The sequence below is a fragment of the Artemia franciscana genome, chromosome 3, assembly GCF_032884065.1.
Source record: "Artemia franciscana chromosome 3, ASM3288406v1, whole genome shotgun sequence".
NCBI lineage: Eukaryota > Metazoa > Arthropoda > Branchiopoda > Anostraca > Artemiidae > Artemia > Artemia franciscana.
The window spans coordinates 35,429,044-35,451,950 of NC_088865.1; the positions used below are offsets into that span (position 1 = coordinate 35,429,044).

Sequence of the window (22,907 nt, forward strand, 5' to 3'; positions counted from 1 at the left end):
TTGTTGAATATATGCCTCCGTGTGAATACTGAAGCTGCCAGTGACGAATGAAACTTACTCCAGCTGAGTTCACGTAAGAACATGACTTCATCGAGGATTGATGTTTTATGGAACTCGGTTTTCAGTCTAGAAAAACCATCAAGCATAGATCATCCCCTTGTTTCAAAGATAGTAAAAGCAGCTCTCTGCAAGTCACATACGAACGCTGACGTTGAACGTGATTATTTCCGGTCACGACGGATCATGACCGAGGAAAAATCATCGATGAAAGTCAAAATGCTCAATACTAGACTTATAGTCTCTGACGCTCCAAAGAAGTTTGAGAACATGCCCAAATTTGTCCCTACTACCAGAGAGTTCTTGATTTTGGGGCGAAATGCGTGCCAGAGCTGTAAACTGTACCTTGAAACTCAGTGATCTAGATAGCCTGAAGAGGTTTCCAAAAGGAAAGACGGTGAAGAGAAGAAGACAAGAGAAGAAGAGGGAAAAAAGAGGATGTTATCTGAGAAGAAGACCATTGAACACCTGGAAAAAGTTTTGATGGAGAAGAAGTCGGTTGAAAAGAAGAAGAGACAAGTAGCTGAAAAGCTTCTTCAAAAAGCCAATGAGAAGCTGAAAAAAACCTTAGGTGCCGAAGACTTTTTAGAAATAAGCCTCGCACAAATTATAATCGAGACTTTGAGCCAGAAGAAGAAGATGAGGCAACGAGAGAGACTGAGCGGATACAGAGATGAGTAGACGAACCAAAGTCGTCCTTAATTTCGTCATATTTTGCCAAAAGGTTGAGTATTTTAAACTGGTGTATTTTGCACTGTTGTATTTTGTACTTTTTTACTAACTAAAAGCATTTAACTGGACTCATGAAAAAAACAAGAAGAATATAAAAACCGGTGATGAAAACACCAACTGCCATTTTTTGTGTTCATGGGAAGTTTCTCAGGCGTGCGTATCGTAAATTTAGGTTCATATTTGGTTCATAAAAAGCGCATTTTTGTGATCAAAAGTTCATAAAATTCATATTTTTCACGTAAAAAACTCTAGCAGGAAGCCTGTGTTTATTCCCAAGTTCCTACAACTTCTTCATGGCCAGTCTAAATTCTTTTCATTGTTTTATTGAAATAAAAAGAATTGCCGTATCTGAAAAAAAATTACTTATTCAGTAGTATAAACTATTTTCAAGAAATGGCTGTTATAAACCTTGAAAATATCATATTTTTTTCTTCTTTTTGTCTCCCTGCTTGTGACGATTGTTTACAGCCATTTCTACAGGCGTTAGTAGTTTTTCTTGTATATTGTATAGACGTTTACAGTTTTAGCGAAATATTTTTTTTGTATGTGTTTTTTTTTAATATTTTAAGAAAACCATTTGCTCCTTTCTTTATCGTATTTTCTTTGTATTGTCGTAAGCTACTGTTTTTTTTTCGGGTTTCTCAGTTACCTTTCACAACTGTTAACTACTTGGGAGAAAGGTGTTCACCTGTAATTACAAGCTCTTTAATTGTCAGCCTCCTTGGATCTCCCTCTAGTTCTAGCATCAAAGTTCAATTTTCAGTAGATTCAATAATCATGCGTATGTAAAGTATTGGCCTAGCCACCCTAGACTAGTGGATTGCACACTTGACTTGCTTTCCTGTGTCTTTTGGGATGCAGGTTCAAATCCTGGTCTTGCCAAGGCCCAAAATCTGGGTTGGTCCGGGAGTCATTGGAGTGACTCCGTAAGCTCAGCCATCTGGAGTGTGAGGGCAATGAGTTCAGTTATTATACTGGGTAACAGCCAAAATATTGCCAGGGAGTTTCTCAACTGATTTAGATTAATTTGGTATTTTGAGTCCGAATATGACATTAATTTTGCTCTATCAGGTCAACTTTTTTATACAGCCATGGGCGTAACTGACGAGCTATACATATGCTAATATCAGGGTTTTGAGTTCAATCAAATTTTTCTTGAAGAATATATTGAATTACGACATTATTTTATTTCTTTAAAGTAGCTGCATTCGTGTATGCATGATTGCAAGGTGATTTAAATAACCCTTAGCCAATCAAATTGATTCTAAATTTCATTGCCTGACACTAACCTGGATTTTTCTATTTCTTTTACTTGATTGTTATGGCTTCCGTACGACGGTCATTCAGGAATAATTCTGATGTTTTCTGCTATATTTGCGGAGATTACACGCTGTCAGTGGACAGGAGGAACGTCATAGTATTTGTAAAGCGCGCCTACGAGGCTTGCTTTGAAGTCAAACAGGGTGTCCAAGATAAGTCTGGGGAACTGCATACGATGTGCAAGACGTGTGGAATACCTCTGGCGGTGAACGAAAGGCGCGAAAACTTCACTGAAAGTTAGGATTCGGGTGGTTTGGAGGGAGTCGTTAGACCATGCATCGGATTGTTACTTCTGTGCCATCAATACTACTGGTGTCAACCGGAAGAACCGATACAGCCTCCAGTACCCGGACTCTCCACCTTCCCGCCATCCAGTTGCCCATTGCGAAGAAATTCCTGTATCAGCGTTCACAGAGCTTCTCGACAGCGACGAAAAGGCAACCAGTGCACATGAGGTGACTAAAGAACAAGATGGTCGGCAGCCGCTTTCTCAATGTGGGCTCAATGATCCGGTTCGGGGTCTCGGCTTGTCGAAGACTTCCTCCGAGCTGTTGTCCTCCAGACTTAAGCAGAAAAATTTGCTTGGTGAGGACCCGCGTATGGTTTTTTATTCTTAGAAGGCATGAGTACTATATGGGCTACTTCTGCGAGGAGGAAGACCTCGTGTACTACTGAGATGTCGCCATGAGATGTCAACATGATCCGAGAGATTGGTAACCCTCCATTGACAGCAACAAGTGCTCTTTGAAGTGTGTGCTCCTCCGCAATGGGAACCAGTCCACCTCAATCCCTCTTGTGCACTTTACAACCCTCAAAGAAAAACATGAAGTACATGCTCGACCAAATCCAATATGAGCAGTACCAACGGATCATCTGCATTGACTTCAAGACGGTGAGTTTTCTACTTGATCAGCAGTCCGCGTTCACGAATTACCCATCCTTAATTAGCATGTGGGACAATGGACACATATCCCAGCACTATGTAAAGAAAGAGTGGCCGGTGCCAGAGCAGTTTGTACCTTGGGCAAGAAATATCATGAAGTAACCTCTTTTTTACCGGGTGAAGATATTGATCCCACCGCTACAGATTAAGCTAAGATTAATGTAGCAGTTCATGCACGCTCTAGAAAAGGATAGGAAGTGCTTCAACTTCCTATGCCAAGTCTTTCCTCGACAGACCGTTTAGAAACTGTAGGCCGGCATTTTCGATGGCCCGAAGATACGGCATCTCAAAAAGATCATAGCTCGAAAACTCAATGAACATGCAAGGGTGCGCCGCGTGGCAATCGGTTTTGCAGGTGATGAACAACTTCCTGGGGAACATAAAGGCAGCAAACCACGTCACACGTGTCAGTAGTATGATAGAGGCCTTCTAAAAACCCTTCGGTTTAATGACTGTAAAGATGCACTTCCTGTTCTCACACATGGATAAGCTACCTGAAAACCTTGTGATGACCAGTCACAAGTATGGAGAAAAGTTCCATCAGGACATGCGCCAAATGAAGGAGAGGTACCAGGGAAGGTGGGACGCAGTCATGATGGCGGACTCCTGATGGGCGCCCGGCAGCTGTTCACACGGGAATCGAAAAAACGCCGATTTGTGCCATTAACTCTAAAAAAAATTGTCGAATAACGCTCATTCTTTTGCTAATTTTATGAATTATGCTTATCAAATTTGGTTGAGTAAATAAAAACTGAATTTGGATACGTTGACTTTTATGTCTTGAGGAAAACGGAAAAAAATCGTCAGGAGTTTCTCGGCTGATGATCCGAAGATTTTTATTTATTTTTTATTTTTTACGCAAAATAAATTTTTAGAACTTCTGTAGCAAAAAATCCTGACCTGATTGAGCAAAACCTAGGTCAATTTTAGACTCGGTGCATCAATATTAGTCTAATTCAGCAGGAAAAACACCGGACGATTTTCAAAAAATATTTTTTGGTTACCCAGTGTTATCGTTACTCTGTGTCAAATAGCTTTTAGAATTAATTTTTGTATCTGAACTAAAGTTTCATTGAAAAAATTATGCTTTCATTTTGTAGGGTAATATAAGAAAAGAACCTTATCCAACACACTTATCTTTAAGCCGTTTTGTGCCTGATCTGACTGAAGGACTGGATAGAATGGAGTCATTGATCAGAGCTGCCAATATTGATTCATCAAGGTATTTGTTTAAGTATTTTGTATGTTATGTTCATGTAATAGTATTCTAGTTCAATCACGATAATGAAGTAATAAGCTTTTTTCTTCTATTGTCTTACCTTTTGCTTATTGGATTCTTCAGTGAGTCATACTGCAGTACCTTGTTGTTGTTTATCCTTGTCGTTTTTTTAGGGTTAGAATATAGGATCTGTATTTTTCTTGTTCTTAAAATAATTGTTTCCAATTTTTTTCAATTGAGATAGTGTTGTTGTGCATTGTTGCTTCTTTTTGTTTCCTAATTTATAAGGTAGCCGCTCACAGATATGATCCTAATGGGTATCAGAACATTTTCCTTGGAGGTTGGGAGTCAGATAAGATGAAAGTGCATTTTTAAGTCATTATTTAAATCTTCTACAATTAACATACACAACTAATTACAATATGCACAACTAATTACCATTAACATAAAAAAATTATTCTGCAATAATAATTAGGGTAAATCGTGGATTCATTTTTAATGAAAAGGATCTCTATGTGCAGGTGTAGTTTCCATAGCGGGCGCCAGATTAAAAAAAGAAACAAGAGCAAAAAATTAACAAAAAATAGGCTAAAAATATGGCACCAAATAGCTTAAGGAGGTATAGCTTTTCTTCGACGATGGTGTTTGGGAATCAACATACTGTTTATGTCTAAACTAAATGGATGAAAAGTATTGTCAAGTTTGGCTTTTGTGTTTTCACCATTCAGCAAGGTAAAAAAGATTGTGATTTTCAGGTAGGAAGTGACCTAAGATGTGTCAGGACAAAAATGTGTAAGGGACAAAAAATGTGTTTTATTCTTTTTTTTTGTTTCTTTTTTTGTGAGATAAAGATGATAACAAGCAAATAAAAAATCCACATAAAATATAGAATTAAAATATGACCGTAGGGTTATCGACAAGCCTGCTCCCTGTCCCTTAAAAAAAGAAATAGTAACTAAAACGTCGATCCGACTGCCTATGTGCCTTCGATGGCTCTAAAGGACCTTTATCCTTTTTTTTAATTAACAAGAATTAAACTGACCATAAACTTTAATATTTCGGAAAGAAACAACTACAAATAATAAACCGAAATTCTATATAAGAATAAATTAGAATTGTTCATGTTAATTCTATTTTTCAAGTTGGTTAAGTTTATTTTTATTGTTAATTTTTCTCAATAATTCTTCTTTTTCTAAGGTGCATAAAGCCTGTAAGCTTTGATGAGATTGCGAAGCCACTGGTTAAGTCAATGACTGGTATAGACGAACTCTTACTTGCTTCTGAGCTCGCCGAAACCACAGATTCAGATAATTCACGTGGGTATGTACTTTTCATTTATTCTTGTTAAAGGGCGGCTTTTTTTGTTTTTCAATGATTTATTTTGCTCTGGCTCTTGGTGATTATTTCTTTGTGCATTTTCGGCTTTTTCATTGAATTGATTATTTTTGTGGGAGGTCTGGTGTCGTACCTGTCTAATACTGCTACTACTAACAACGTGTTGCTACACCAAGGTTACTGATGCCAAGATAGCTGAGCACGCTCCTCCTCCGACCCAATCTGAAACCTTCTCCCTTTAAGTCCTTCCATGAGTTCCAATTTCCTTTGAATACTTTGTTATAATATCTTCCCACACCATTTTGGGAAAACAGTTTTTAGCTTTGATAAACTGCCAGAAAACGCAATAATTGGCAGTCTACCGTTCTTTTTGCGTAAAATGCTGCTTGGCCATCAGTTCCTAACCAACTATCTTTCGATACAGCCTTAGAAAGGAGGATTAAACCGCATTTTTTGTACACTTTTTTTTTTTGTGTATGGTCAGTTAAACCAGTTGGACAAAACTACCCTTGGACATTTTTTTTAACTGTAGCTCCGCCTCTAATATTCTAGTATTAGTTCTGAGATCTTTTATCCCATTCACTGCCTTAGCTCCAGATATGAAAAAAAAAAACTTTAGTCCCGTACATTATGGAAAAAAAATAATAAACAACCTGATAGTTTTCTTCTTTTTATTTTTTGAACTAGCGTCCTCGGTTTTCTCCCTGTTCGTGCTTTTCTTGGCATTTTTGATCGCTTTATAATTTTTAGCAGTTTTATTCGCTTATAATATTTTTGACATGTTGGGATTTTTTTTCATTTTCATCACTTGACCTCTTGACCTAACGTGTTCAACTGATGATTCGTTGTGTGTTAGTCTTGTATGTATTTTTACTTTGAACTGTTTTTTTATGTTTTTGATCCAAAATTCCCTGTGATTTATTGGTTTTTTTAAATTTTTTTTTACCGTTCTGCTTTTTTTTGTGGTTTTTTCCCTCCTTTAAACCGTAAAATGTCGACTCGGCTAATCTGGCCTTCTGTTGGAATCTTTCAATACAAACATCTTATACAAATATCCTGTATTCCTTAGGACAAAGTCTGTATTCCGTTTAAACTGAGATAGGGAAAAAAACTGCTTAACTTCTAATTGCAGTCCAAACCAACTATTACCTCACTTGATAAATTAGCGATGGCAATAATATTCTCTTGTATTGCACGAGTTTGACGTGCTTATTTGATATCTCATACAATGTTTAGACCTTCAATAAAGTTCTTTTTATCAGCTGAAACAAATTACTATTCATAACCTATAAAGCTGAAGACTAAAGGGGTTTCATGACTCAGACGACTCTTCAATTAATAATCTAAAAGTGGGAACTTGGTTAACAGATCCTCTGTCCTTCCGAAAACCACAATAAGCTATTCTTGTCATAAAGCTTCATGTTCAGTATCTCTTAGTCTAATAAGTATCGTCATGCTAAGTAATTTGCTTCCTACAGAAATCAAGATAATGCTTCTGTAATTACCACTTTCACTCTTATCACCTGCTTATAGAGGGGGTTAAGGAAAACTGAACTAAAATCGTCTGCAAAAATGCAAATAAAATCATAATTGTCTGCATTTTATCTCGAACTTTACAACTTTAATATTTAAAAAAATCATTTACCACGCTATCAGCACCTCAGGTCTTTGTTATTCCATTCAATCTTTTTAGTGCTCGCTCTAGCACCTCCCTGCAAAGTGAATCCTTCTTTTCTCCAAAATTGTCGGTAATTTTGTCATGACTTTCACGATCATTTCCTGCAACTTTACCACGATTTAGCATGTTCTCAAAATTTCTTGCTCATCTCTCCTTAGCACTTTCCTGATCACCAATTGTTCCTATCTCTAACTGAGACAAGTCCGGACTGATCATTTTCTCTCTATTTCTTGGCATACCCATGTAGTATATTACTATTATGCAGTCTGGCTGTATCCTCCAGGTCCTTGCCTGTTTCATCTATGACCTCCATTTTGCATCCTTTTAATTCATGCTTTAGTGATTTCTCTACTTCTCTCCCTTCTATCTTCGTTTCGTAAGACATATCACTCAGAAACTTCTTTTACAAGCCTCCCTCATCTACCAAGCTTGAAGAGTTCCGATGAAATTCAACCCTATTCATAATCAATCCCATTCAACTTAACCGTCATGCGTCTCAACCCTTCCCCGTACCTCCTCCCCATTCAACTTGACCCTCGTGAAGCTCAACCCCACATAATTGAGTTCCCGTTTAACTTAACCCATTTAATCTAACCCTCATTTAAATCAACCCCATTTAACTAACCCTATTGCAACTCAACTCCCATTTAACTCAGTCCCACGCAATTCAATCCAATGCATCTCAACCTCCGTTTAACTCGACCCCCATTCAACTCAGCAATATTAATAGAAAATGTAACTCAGCTCGTTTTATCGAAAGTCACAAAAGGTGACTCAAATGTAAGCATCCTGACTCCTTTGTTAATTCTTATGAAAATGTTTATTTTATTTTTAACTGCTTAAATGCCATACTACCTCTCCCCCTTTCAAAAAAAGTAATAATTTATCCTTGTGTCTTGTATGTTTAAAATAAGGGAAACTAGGACACGCTTGAATTCCATGATTGTAGCAATGGCTGCACCTTAGTATGGCGCGATCCACATCCCATAGTAACCGAAAGTTGAAACGTGCTTTTAAAAACTATCAAGAAAAATTTGCCATTGATGCTGATTCGTGAATGGTAACTGTTATTTTGCTTCGCCTTGATAGTAAAAGTATGTTGTGAAAACAAACTGTCGGGATTTTGAAATAGAGCTTGAAACGCTGGTAACTCTTCATTTTTATTTTTCCAGCACTAACATAGAGTGCTGTTCAAGAGCTCATTTGAACGCTAATACGTATGTTTACGAGATTCTTAAAAAATTATTATGACTATGTTATCATAAAATGCCAGATGACACTAGAAATGGGATTGTTAGTGTCATTTCTGAAACATTTATGCTGGGAACCATAACCGGTCTATCATTGAAATATGTATGGTTTAAAACATTTAACTGGATGTTTACAATTTGCTGCAATGATGTCGCAGCCCCTCTCCTACTAATGACTAGATATAGCTATAGACTATATACAAAACTGTCAGCCGTGTTTTATATAGACCCTAGGAAATCATCAGGTCGTTAGAGGAGCTGATGCCTAACTACGCTGTAATGATTATTTTATTTTGAAAGAGCTTTGGGTGGTAAATTGAACGGTATGTTTATCTCCCAACTAGTGAATTAGTCGAAAATTTGACAAATTGGCCACGGAATGCCCGTAAACAGGAAAGCAGAATCCTAAAGAGGTACTTCTATGATATACTCACTACCTAATATTTTTCTAATATGTTTTTCTGACGCTCAATCCTCATGACATATACCAATAAAATAAAAATGTAATACTTTAGAAACAAGTTTGGGCTATATATTTGCATATTAGGGGGGGGGGGGGGGGTAAAGTATACCGGGTGTCCATGCCTAATGTGTTAGGTACAATTATTCTGCATAGTATATAGCAAGAATTGTTTGCTAACTTTACACTCTCCAAGTACTTTACCCCCCACCCCCTAATGTGCATATATATATATATAGCCCAGACTATATATTTCCCATCAATTCTGTCACTTTTCTTTGTCTTGTATCACGCTAAGTTGAAAAAAAAGGTTCTATAATGCGTCAATGAATGAACAATTTGAGTGGTAAAGGAGTTTATCCTACAAGTACGCCTAATAGAAAATCAAAATAAAAAATATGTGTTTTTAGGTTATACCGTGTAAAGGAGTATGTTCTGTCTGTCCCCCGCGGGTGCCCTTAAATAGAAAAAAAAACTGCAATAAAATATGTAGGCACAGCAGCATGGCAAGAATTACATTAGCCAAAGAAGGAGAAAATATAATATGAACATGCAAAAGATTTTTATTATTATCCACTTGTAAAATCCTTCTTTTGTAGGACAAAATGATATTTGACCCTCAATGTATATAAAAAACTTACTGCATTAATTTTAACTGTCAGGTTGATACTTTTTGATTTAATTATATAAAGGTGTTTCCGTAAAAAAAAAAAAAAAATTAAAAGCTTATTTTATCTTAAAGCTTAAATCGTGTAAAATTAGTAGAACGTCAGATCTGATCTTAAATTTAGAGCAATGCAACAGAAAATGAAAGGCCAGCCATAGATTTCTGCAAAGAAATGCTTAAGTTTGTTCAATCAAAAATGCTTTAGTTTGTTCATTCATGGGGTTGAGTTGAGTGGTTTAATTTGAATGAGTTTTGAGTTAAACAGAGGCTGAATTGTTTGAGGGATGAGCTCCATGGAGTTTAATTTGAGTGGGGGTTTGATTGAATGGGGCTTGAGTTCTATGAACTCTGAGATGAATGGGTAGAATTGAAAAGGGATTGAGTTGACTAGGGTAGAGTTCTACACAAACCACCTTAAAGTGCTTTCACCAATATTTTCAGCTGATTTTCCAACTTCCCTTCCTGAAACATCTCCTGCTGCTTCAGCTTATGGGCTATTTTCTAAACAAGTATCATTTTGTTTTTAGCTAGATTATTGTACTTACAAGACTATAGCAGCCCAAGACTGTTGCTATTTTCTCTCCCTACATAAATTTTTTTAAGCAAGGAGACTGTCTATTTGTATTTTTTACAAACCTGGCATTAAAATCCCCTAACAAATAGAATTGTGTCTATTTGTTTCTGTAACTGTACGTAAAATCCATCCCAGTCACTACTGTCTCTGTAAGTCGGCTGTACAGGGGCAGAAGCCACAGAGACTGATATATTGCACTTTTTGGTCATAAATTGTAACTGGATTTCAATTATTGATACCTTTTCAAACTAAGAAGACATTTAGAAGCTTCCTTATATACCACGAGTCCTACTCCCCGTCTTTAAATCTCATCCTTCTCATAAGAGAATGGATAAATTAAGTATCACCTAATTTTAATACTTCCAGTTCTGGGAGGTGGGCTTGTTGCTCTGTTTGCTTTGTAACAAGTCAGAACGAAATGCTATAAATTACATTTCAGTGTCAAAGGTAAGCTGCCATAGGATGCGCTGTACCTTGTTTCATCTTCCTAGGTTTAGATGACTCTGTAGGACATTTTAATGAACTTAGCAACTTCATTTTTGTTTTCTTTTTTTTAAGAGGTTCTCCATTCCAAGAAGCAGTGAGTGACATGATTTTTTCCAAGTACAACCCTGATACTGGTCAAGAAACACTTGGCCGATCACAAAGGAATAGAAGATTACCAAGAAAAAAGAGAATATATGGTGGTGATGATGACGACATCTTTAAACATGCTCATCAGGATGATGATTTTAGTAAATTTAATTTTTATTTGTTGTACATCTCGCTTTTCACTGTTTTTCTCTTAAAATACTGTATAATCAAAGGTAACCCACTGTATAAATAAGATTCATGACTGCCTATCCTGTTAGATGAAAAAAGAAAACAAAAAAACAAAAAATATAGAAAAAAAGGCTAGCAATCCAGGGATCAGATTTGTTTTACTGATGTTGTCTCTTATAAACATTTTTTTGATTACATAAGCTTTGTTATAAAAATTATTCAATTCAATAATAGTTCAGAATTAATTTGTTTTTTTTAATAGGAAGCGGAAAATGTAAAACTGGATTTTTTTTTTTTTTTCACAGATAAATAGAAGACATACCAGTTTCATTTGTTGTAACAACAATTTTTAAAAATTGCATTTACTGTACTAAGGTAATCCTGTTACCAGTCCTTTTAATTGTCGGTTGCAATTAATTTGCATCTATTTTACTTCAATTTGATAAAAATAGAAACATAGAATATCCTTCAGTCCTGCTGCGACTTTTATCTTTTTTCTTGTTTTGTGTTTGAGCCTGCTCATCGGGATATCAGTGTTGTGTTACACAACAGTGATATCAAATAGGTGCTTGAATAGAAAAAAAAAATGTACAAATATGTTCCGGTGCCTATTTTTGTAAGATGAAGCATCTATAGGTTGGTGAAACACTGTTATTTGCTGTTATTTTCTTACCTTCTATTGTGCTGATTTAGTGCCGAAGTTACGCCGAATTTTAAATAACTTCTTTTATGGATTTATATTTTGTGGAATATTGCATGTAATCTTTGATTTTAATAATTTTGAACGATACATCTGTAGTTGGCAATACGATGAGGACTTTTTATTTTCGATTGAATACTTTCTTTTAAATTTTCATGGATGTTAATATGATGAAACGACGAAACACAACAGGTAGGGAAATATAACAGTATTTCTGGTGCCCAAGGACAGGTAGAATATTTTTTTTCTTGCTTATAGACTTGTTGAATAACCCATGAATAAGTTGAATAAGTTGAATAAGTTCAATACGGATAAAATGCTCTTCCCCGACTTTACACGGAAATCAGGCACGGCTAAATGACTTGATTTACTTGACTTAAGACCCGACTGTCCTTAAAAGTCGTCATAGGGCCTATTTCTTTGTAATAGCATGGGTGTTTCTTCTCAATGCCTCACGGTCTTCTGCTTGGTGAAGAAGGCTGGAAAGGCACTGAAGCGCAAAATTTTCCTTCCACGTCTTTGGGGGGCGACCACGAGGACGAGGACCGTTAATGTGGCTTTGGAAGATGATTTTCGGGAGAGAAATGGACTCATCCGTTTGAAGTGACGAAGTCTGAAGTTGTTTGAATTTGAAGTTGCAGTTGCATTGAAGTTGCTTGAGTTTAATTTTGGTGAGGATTGTTGTTTGGATTTTAAGGAGCTGAAGGAGTTCGACGTTTGGGATCAAACAGTTCGTGATAACGAAGTGTAAGTAAGGACCGATGCGGCTCAATACTAACCGAAACTCTAAGAAATAGAGTCTTGATTACAATGGATACATCAAAAGAATCTAATTTTGATACTTATTCACAATATATAAAATTTATCTAGTTTTATTCACAATTTTCTTAAGCTCAAAGTTATGAGCTTAAGAAAATTTGCCCAATTTTTAAAAAAAAGGAAAAACACTTCCAAAACATCGAGTGATCTTAATGAAAATCATACGATCAGATTCAGCATATCAGAGAACCTGATAACAAGCTCCAATATACAAATAGATGGAATTTAGCATGTTTTGCCAGAGGCAAGATCACGGATGCGAGTTTTTTTTTCTGAGGTGATCGTATCGAACCAGTTATCCTATAAGATGGTGAGAGAGCTCATTTGATCGCAAACAAATAGTATTAGCACCCTTTTAAGTGACTAAAAATGTTGGAGGGCAGCCCTCTCCCATGCCCATTTTTTCCCAATGTCTTCCGATCAAAATTTTGAAGTTTTGTTTAGAGTAGTCGAAAAATTTAATAGCAAAGTATTTGAAGATGGCTTGACCCTCCAACAGCCCCCAAGGGAAGGGATGGATAATAACACCTTTATGTAAGTACGATGGGCTATACGGTTGGCTTTTCCATAGCAAGCTCCAACCACTTATAGCAGTCCCTGCTCTCTTTGTCTGAATTGTTACTGTGTTTATGCTTCTCAACGCATAGTCAGATCGTTTCGTTGGTTAGCCAAGGATGTTTTATTGTACCTTTTTACTCCTAAAACAGAAGTCACGACGCTAAATGAGCGTCCTGAATTGTTCGTCTCAGAGGCCGTGGTTTTCAATTTTTAAAATAAAAACAAAGGCGAATGAGGCATTGACAGATATCTGCATAAAATTTGGAGTAGAATGGAAAAGGGAATAGAATACTGTTTTCTTTTTTTTTCTTTTGCAACACATTTAGAAATAATTTTGTCACGAATTGAATACTTAAATTTAGGATGAAAACGATTCTATGTTTTCAGTCAGAAAAGGCTCGTTGAATGACAAATGCATTATTTATATTGATCAAGTAAAACAAGTTGTCAGATAGTGTCATTTCCTGCAAACTGAATTAATACCGTAGATTTTGTTTTTTTCTTTTCAGCTTCTAGTTTGAGGTATCTTTTTTAAGCATTTTTCCTTTTTAAGCAACATTTTTAGAATTTATCTTTTCTTGAATTTAATACTTAAATTTAGGGCCGAAAATGTTTCCAGGGTCACCAGTCAGTCTGCTGTTATCAGATATGCATGTTGATAATTTATGGTATTCATTCAGAAAAGGCTTGTCGACTGACGAAAAAGTCCTTGGATATTTGAAATTCTTGTTATTGTTTTTAGAAGATTAGTTTCTAGATTTATTAAAAATCCCAAGCGGACTTGGATTTAGATCAGAACCTCAGAAACAAAAGGGATTATGGCGTCATGGCCGTATCCAGGAAAGGGGTTATGGGGCTTGAATCACTCTCCCCCCCCCTCCAAAAAAATCTGTCCCACTCGTAAAAACGTAGCGAAAATATATGCAAATAAATTTTGATTGTGTCTTTTTAAGTGTTTTCGTGTACCCTTTCCCCTCCCCTCCCGAAAAGAATTCCTGGGTGCGTCCTTGCCTCGAGTACTCGACTGCTAAAAAATTTAATCCGCAATTTCAAGGAATAAGGAAAAGTTTGTATGCGTTGCGTAATTTGAGCTTTGAATAATCAATTTGTAACATCCAATTCTTTCACATTTTGGGGATTTCAGGAAAGTCAATTTGACAAAAAAAACGTTATCTAGTTATTCTAATTTTTTGAATGTGATTTTAAAAGTTTGTTGAACGCTAATTTTTGTTCTGGTACTGATTTTTTTTTTCACCATTACTCTTTGTCTGTGTGTAACCCTAGAAAAGTCTGATGCATTTTTTGAATTTATACCAAACTTCCTAAAACATGATGCTGTTCTGTTCTAATGAAGTAAAATTGACCAAAGGCATGATGTACTGCTTTTAAGTAAAACCATGCCGATGCATGTGGTATTTTTATTGAACCACCCTTAAAGAGGACTCACATTATCAGTAAATTCTACAATTCCGAAGGCGCTTCTGTTGCTCGGCATGTTAGCTAGTAAAGACAGGGAATTAATGTAATAAAATCTATTTAAAATAAAGTCTATTAATATAATAAATATATAATTAATATAATAATGTTTATTAAAGCCTAGTTATTAAAATGCGAATCTTTTGGAATTGGTGTGGTAGGGGAGTAATGTGTGGTTTGAAAATAAGATTTTGCTGCTTAAAAAAATTGTTCCTTTTGTCTTTATTTGTGAAAAAAAAGCTTTTTTTTAACTTTTCGTCCAGTCACTAAACTACGACTTGAGTTCGGAAACCAGCTTTAACTATTTTATATCGTGTAGTCTCAACGTCAATAGAACATATCCTGTGAATGTTATAAAACCAGTTAATCAAAGTTATTTTGTAGTATATCCGTCCCTGGAATTAGATGATAACGACGTTGAGCCCCAAAAACGGCCGAGGAAACGGAAGGGTAAGAAGGGGCGTGGTAATTCTTATGTGGATGAAGCTTGGAGCCCCAACAAAAGCGTCCGAGGTGTCTTGCCTAAAGAGAAAAGACCATCAAGACCTGGAGCTAAAGTTTTAGCTGTCGAAAAAGTACTTGAAGAATCTAGAGAATCTGAGGTTTGTTTCTTGTATACATTTTTGTCATCTTTGTGATTGTGGAAGGGTTGTTTTACTACAACCTTTCTTTCTAATATGATCGAATGATTTTTTTTTTATGTTATGACGTGAAAACAAATGCATGCTAGCTTGTTCTTATCTGTTAATGCCAGTTTACTTAACTATTGAGATTTTTTTTTTACTAGTTTCTGAAGTATATTTAAAGTTCTTTCGAAGCTTTTAGAAAAAATTGTCCTTTTATCTCATATTTTAAAACATTACTGTACGTGCTGTATTGTTTAGCAGTGATTTTAACCGAGATTCTGTTTCTTAGTTTTGATTTCTTTTGACAAGGTAAGTAAACGGCAAGTACAGTATTTGAACCTGAACCAGATAATAATTTTAAATCTGTATGATTGGAGGGTCCAAGCGGACCTGTGGCCTCTCCAAAAAACTCTTCCAACTGCCGAGTTTTTAGTACAAAGGTAGGCAGGCTTCCACTTCTCTGGTTAAAAATCATGCTAGCATTTTGATATGTATTAAGGATAAAAATACGCCCTTGTCTCTCAAATACCCTTCCCTCTTCCGTTTTATCATCAGTTTTTAAATATAAAAGTAGTCTTCAACCCAAAACCATGCAGGGATTTTAAATCAGTATGCTTGGAGGCTTAAAGTGGGGCCATAACTTTCTCCAGATCCCTCCTTTTTACTTACCTTTTGTTGCCACGACCGGTTGAAATGTTACTTTTATGGCTGGTTGAGGGAAGAAGTTTATAAACAGAACTAGAAATGACTAATAGACGGGCTATCCAGGGATGCCCTCTCCCCAAGAAATCTTCTCTTCTGGGTCTGTAAATTCCTATAAACTCATTAAAATGCCCTTTCAATATGTACCGATTTATGACAATTTTAAATGCAAAATGAATAGTCTGTTTCTTTAAAAAAGCTCTCAAAATCCTAATGATTAATCTTGGTTCAATGGATTCTAAATAAGAAGCAACTTGACCAAAAAATATTTAGTCCCAGTGCTGATGAACTTGGAGAATAAAATACAGGTATAGTGAAGTGATTATATGTTGTTATATTTCCCTGACAGTACGCCTATTTCTATGGCACTTGGTATTAACCAAGTGGCTATAGCAATCGCAAATTCTGTCGGTCTGTCGGTCGCGGTTTTGCTACTTTAGGCACTTCCAGGTAAGCTAGGACGATGAAATTTGGCAGGTGTATCAAGGACCGGACCAGATTAAATTAGAAATAGTCGTTTTCCAGATTTGACCATCTGGGGGGGGGGGGGGGGAGTGGGGGGCCCGTTAATTCGGAAGAAATAGAAAAATTGAAGTATTTTTAACTTACGAACGGTTGATCAGATCTTAATGAAATCTGATTTTTGGAAGGATATCGTGTCTCAGAGCTGTTATTTTTAATCCTGACCGGATCTGGTGACAATGGGGGGGGGAGTTGGGAGGGGGAAACCTAAAATCTTGGAAAACACTTAGAGTAGAGGGATCGGGATGAAACTTGGTGGGAAAAATAAGCACAAGTCCTAGATACATGATCGTTTTCCAGATTTGACCATCAAGGGGGGGGAGTGGGGGGCCCGTTAATTCGGAAAAAATAGAAAAATTGAAGTATTTTTAACTTACGAACGGTTGATCAGATCTTAATGAAATCTGATGTTTGGAAGGATATCGTGTCTCAGAGCTGTTATTTTTAATCCTGACCGGATCTGGTGACATTGGGAGGGGGAAACCTAAAATCTTGGAAAACACTTAGAGTGGAGGGATCGGGATGAAAGTTGGTGGGAAAAATAAGCACAAGTCCTAGATACATGGTTGACATAACTGGAACGGATCCGCTCTCTTTGGGTAGTTGGGGGGGGGGGTTAATTCTGAAAAAAATTGAAAAAATGAGGTATTTTTAACTTACGAACGGGTGATCGGATCTCAATGAAATTTGATATTTAGAAGATATCATGTCTCAGAGCTCTTATTTTAAATCCCGACCGGATCTGGTGACATTGGGGGAGTTGGGAGGGGGAAACCTAAAATCTTGGAAAACACTTAGAGTGGAGGGATCGGGATGAAACTTGGTGGGAAAAATAAGCGCAAGTCCTAGATACAGGATTGACATAACCGGAATGGATCCGCTCTCTTTGAAGTAGTTGGGGGAGGGGGGGGGTTAATTATTAAAAATTAGGAAAAATGAGGTATTTTTAACTTACGAACGGACAATCGGATCTCAATGAAATTTGATATTTAGAACGATATCGTGTCTCAAAGCTCTTATTTTAAATTCCAACCGGATCTGGTGACATTGGGGGGAGTTGGGAGGGGGAAACCTAAAATCTTGGAAAACACTTAGAGTGGAGGGATCGGGACGAAACTTGATGGGAAAAATAAGCACAAGTCCTAGATACATGATTGACATAACCGGAATGGATCCGCTCTGCCTGAAGTAGTTGGAGGGGGGGGGGTTAATTATTAAAAATTAGAAAAAATGAGTTATTTTTAACTTACGAACGGGCGATCGGATATCAATGAAATTTGATATTTAGAAGGATATCGTGTCTCAAAGCTCTTATTTTAAATCCCGACCGGATCTGGTGGCATTGGGGAGAGTTTGTGGTGGGGGAACATAAATCATGGAAAACACTTAGATTGGAGGGATCGGGATTAAACTTGGTGGGAAAAATAATCAGAAGTCTTAGATACGTGATTTACATTATTGGAACGGATCCGCTCTATGGGGGGAGGGGGTTTAATTCTGAAAAATTAGAAAAAAATGACGTATTTTTAACTTACGAAGGAATGATCGGATCTTCATGAAACTTCATTTTTAGAAAGACCTCGTAACTCAGATCTCTTATTTTAAATGTCAACTGAATCCAGTGTCATTGGGAGGGGGGACCGGAAATCTTAGAAAATACTTAACGCGGAGAGATCAGGATGAGACTGGATGGGAAGAATAAAAACCTGTCTAAGATACGTGACTGACATAACCGGACCGGATCTGCTCTCTTTGGTGGAGTTGGGGGGGGGGGGGGTTTGAAAATTGAGGTATTTGTAACTTACGAAAGGGTGACCAGATCTTGATGAAATTTGATGTTTAGAAGCATCTTGTGCTTTAAAGCTCTAATTTTAAATTCCGACCAGATCCTGTGGCGTTGGGGGGAGTTGGAGGGGGAACCGGAATTCCTGAAAAACGTGAAAATCGGCGTATTTTTATCTTACGAATAGGTGATCGGATCTTAATGAAATTTATATTTAGAATGAATTCATGTCTCAGAACTCTTATTTCAAATCCCGACCAGATCTTTTGACATTAGGGGGAGTTGGAGGGGGAAATCTTGGAAAACACTTGGAGTGGAGGAATCGGGATGAAGCTTGGTGGATAGAATAAGCAAATGTCCTTGATGCGTGATTGACGTGACCGTACTGGATTCGCTCTCTTTGGAGGAGTTGGGGGAAGGGATTCAGTGATTTGGCCAGTTTGGTGCTTCTGGACGTGCTAGGAAGGACGTGTTAGGGAGCTGCACAGATTGACTTGATAAAGTCGTTTTCCCCTGATTCGACCATCTGGGGGTCTAAAGGGAGAGGAAAAATTAGAAAAAATGAGGTATTTATAACTTACGAGTGGGTGATCGGATCTTGATGAATTTTGATATTTAGAAGGACATCGTGACCCAGAGCTATTTTAAATCCTGACCGGCATTAAGCCTCTGATTTTCCTTTTAAATCAATCTATTGATTCTTAGAATTTTGTTAGAGCTCATACCATATGAGCTCTTGGCTCTTAGCTCTTCTTGCCTCGTCACAAGTGCCATGTGAGCTCTTAGCTCTAGTTTAGATTGAATTGAAGAGATTTTTTTGAAGACTCTGCGTTTGCGTTTGAGATCACTGTGCTTGTTGTGCGTTTTGTGTCTTGCAAATCTATTAGCATCAGTTAAACAGAGCCTCAATTGAATGGTATGCAATGAATGGCTCTAGCCAAAGAAAAAAGAACATTTGTGATGATTATTTTTAGTCTTTTGTCCTAGAATTACACATAACGATAGTAATAATAGTAATCCTCGCCCTAAAGTGTCTTCTACCTAACCTAAACAAAGGTGTTGGGATGGGGGAGGAGCGTACATAGCTGTGTTGACCTCATGCCGCTTGGTTCTGCTGTAGTAGTATTAAACTAGGGTCTTTCTGAAGTGGAATCCCCAAAGAGAAGCTCCTGCAAAGACCCTCTATGTCATTGGTACCTACAAAAACCCTGCTGAGTGTTATTTCTTCCAGGAATGTTACTTTGAACTGTGCATACATCTTTGGGGGATCAGGCATATATATATATCAAGAAGCTTAGCGTAAAGAAACCTAATGTTAAAACAAAGCCTGCATATGGTGGATCTGCTAGTGTCATCTATATTACTTAGTGTAAATAGTAAAACTACTTCTTAGATTCTGTTGAAGCATATAGCCCAAGTTAGAGAGTCAGAAAATTCAGTATTGGCAATAGCCAATTTTAGATTCTACAACTCTACAACATTATAATAAAGCAAAACCTAGTTTTGGAGAGGAAGTTTATTTTAAGTTTAATTTACCTGCTATGATTTCTCGTCGTTGGATTCAGCTTAGGGCGAATTGTCTTCCAATCCAGAACAGGCAAAAAAATTCGACAAAAAATATGATAGTTGGTCCTGATAAGCAGTATGTTTGTCCCCTTTATAAAGATGAGGATGAAGACTTAGATCATTTTCTCCGGAAATACCCGGTGCTCTTTGATTTACGGGGAAAATATTTACATGGGATTAATCTGATGCATCCTGGTATTCTGCAAAATAGTAACCCAACCACAATATTTCGAGTGGGAGTGTATATACATATATCCTTAGCAAGAAGAAAAAGTTTATATGATTAATTGTTTTTTGTCATTATATTAGATATTTTTGCGTGTGTGTTTCTGTGCGTGTTTGTAATTTTTACTGTTGTTTAATTTCCTTGCTTGTTTGTCATTTATTTATATTTTTGTGTGCATATGCCTTGGGCTTTTGAAATACACTTATCTATCTATCTATCTATAGCCCAAGTTAGGGAAATGTATTCTGTCATCTGTATTTTACCTGATTGAGGACATCTAAATGTATGCCCCTGCTTGAAATGTATATTTTTAAGGACGCTTCAATCCTACATCAGTCTCTTAAGTATGTTTACTTTCTTTGTTTGCGACTTGTGAGTTAGGGAGAATCTTTTAACTAATGTTTCGAATGACCCTGAATCGTATACCCTCTAATGCGAGGCTCCTACTGCGTCAATAAAGTTAATAAACTTTTCGTAAAATTGTTCACCACAAAGTTTGTCCCACTCGCACAAGAATTTCACCTTTTAGACTTCACAGCAATTTTTCGTGGCAAATAATTGAACTAATCAGTCATGGTATTGAGAAAATCATCTAATTAATCATATTTTCCTTTTATAAAATAATTTTTGTCTGACCCTTATTCTTTTACCAAGCAAAATATTTAAATAAGTATAGATTACTATATATGTAGACGTGTATTTCTACGTGGTTTATTTGAAATATTTTACAAGTCTTCTGCTATTGGCTAAACTTTGTGGACATTCTTGAAAAAGCTAAACAAGTTCAACTTTTATCTGACAGCAATAAAGTCAACAAAGGTATGTGAGGAACCCGTTTTTTTACCTTTGTGGACAGCTTTATTAACTTTATTGGTGCCGTATGAGCCCCGCATAATGCATATACTGTCTATATTACGAAGCATATTATATTAGAAAATCTAGGCCGCCGTTCCTTAAGATAACTTAATCTGTGTATATTCTATAAAACTTTGATCCCTACATATTTGCAAAAGCTATTATTGATAAAATATCTTCCGTTATTACCCAGGTAAGTGAATTTGACCTGAACGATCTTTGGTGATATTGCTTTTTAGTTTTATTCTTTAAACTATTTTCCATTTTGTTGATGTCTCACTTTGTATACAAATAACAGAAGCAGTCGATATCCTAGATATCGTTTGAAGGCAAAGTATTATGTGGTTTTATGCTTCGTCTTTCAGAAAATGTTGAAGAACAAAAAAAAAATGTTTTAGGGTCTTTATATGTCTTCACTGGAGTTGCTCTAATAGCAGTGACAACAGTCTGCATTTTCAACATCTGGACCAGTAGTCCCCCTGCAACGTATAGTCAAATCTGAGACTTCTCTATGTAATCTACTGAAATTTGGAGTATCTGTAATCAGTCATCTACTGATCTACTGTAATCATTTAAATTATACTAATTTGTAATCTACTGAAAATCTTCCTGAAATTTGGAGCTTAGTTTAATAAGGTCTTTGTTAGAAAGGTAGAAAACTATTATTATTGATAGAAAACCGTTATTAACAAGTAGAAGGTCATTATTTTATTAATTTACAATTTTTTCCAGAGGCCAATGGAAGTTTCTACAGAACCATCTAGCTCGCAGGAATGGCAGAAGAAGACAAAAAAAGGTCTTTCTACACCAAAGCAGAGGCTAGGGAAAATCCTGAAATTGAATAGGATGTTTCGATAGTATGCTGATGTGTTGATAACTTGACTGTAGTGAGCTCTCTTTTTTTTCTTTTTTATAAGAAACAATATTCTAGTTGGAATACAATATTAAATTTACTAAAAGGATCTTTTTTTCGTTTCTTAGAGGCTTACGCTATTTTCGAGCAATTTCTGTTGTGTTGCAGTATATTTATTTGGCTTTTTTTTTCTGGACAATTCCTTATAACTTTATAATAGGATTACTTTGATTGTGCTCTAAATGAACCCTTGAATGCTTCTTCCTTGATGCCCCAGGTTAATAACACTGCCAGTGTTGTCAGATTAAATTAAATCAACATTGTTATTAAATTAAAATAAATAAATTTGCAAATGAAAGTTGAGTCATAATAAAATACAAAACCGCCTTAAATTATTGTTGATATTATGGGGGGAGGCTGCTATCTTCCTCAGCACCCGACTCTTGTCGCTAAAATTGATTAGTACTTTCTTAGATATACTTCAGAATGTAAAAAATATAGCCAGATATGGATTGCAAGTGCTTTATTTACTTGATTACCCCTCAAAATAATTGAAATGCAAATAGTATTTGTTGAAACCAAAGGTCACACAACAATTAAAAAGATTGTTGTTTTGCTCTTCTGTTTGAGCGCTCACTCTGTGGCTTAGAGTGGGGGGGGTGTAGCCACTCTTATGTAAATAGATTGTTGGTATAATCTGTGTTCGTTTGGAAATTTTTCAAGAATTATCCTACACCTGAGCGACATCATCGTTTCAAAGAGTATCGAAATATACTTAAGTCAGTAACACGTAGGGTTAAAACATATTATTTTCGTAGAAAATTTTAAAGTGCGGGAAAGATATAAAAAGAAAAACAGGGATGAATATAAATTCTGTTGTTAAGCTTGGTCAGTTTGCCTTCATCGTTGCCAACGAAGATCAAGCTAGACGGAAAGAATATTGACAAAGAAGAAGAAATAAAGCGAGAATTTACGTCGTATTTTTGCTTCGTTTGGTTGTTTGACAGCTAATTCTGTATCTGAATCAAGATCTAATAGTGATTTTACTAGATATTTGGGTCCTTCTTGCGACAAATCTTTTGTGCTTGAAAAAGTAACTGAAATAGAGGTTTCTCGGATAGTTTCCAATTTAAAGGGATCATCTTCAGGACATTCTTCGCTAACTCCATAGTCTATTCTGCCAGCGATAGTGACTCCGCTAACAAAATTAATTGATAGGTCGTT

General features: G+C 36.4%; 1 protein-coding gene across 3 annotated transcripts in view; it reads left to right on the forward strand.

Moving 5' to 3' along the window:
• Positions 1-21,792, forward strand: part of LOC136025220 (lysine-specific demethylase phf2-like) — a 77,832-nt gene extending 56,040 nt beyond the window's left edge. For all 3 annotated transcript variants that reach the window (XM_065701038.1, XM_065701039.1, XM_065701040.1), the window contains exons 10-14: positions 4,153-4,274; positions 5,469-5,591; positions 10,794-10,969; positions 14,935-15,152; positions 21,563-21,792. In XM_065701038.1, coding sequence (XP_065557110.1) covers positions 4,153-4,274; positions 5,469-5,591; positions 10,794-10,969; positions 14,935-15,152; positions 21,563-21,688 — 765 coding nt within the window. In that variant the 3' untranslated portion in view covers positions 21,689-21,792. The remainder of the gene's footprint in view (positions 1-4,152; positions 4,275-5,468; positions 5,592-10,793; positions 10,970-14,934; positions 15,153-21,562) is intronic.
• The last annotated feature ends 1,115 nt before the right edge of the window (positions 21,793-22,907 follow it).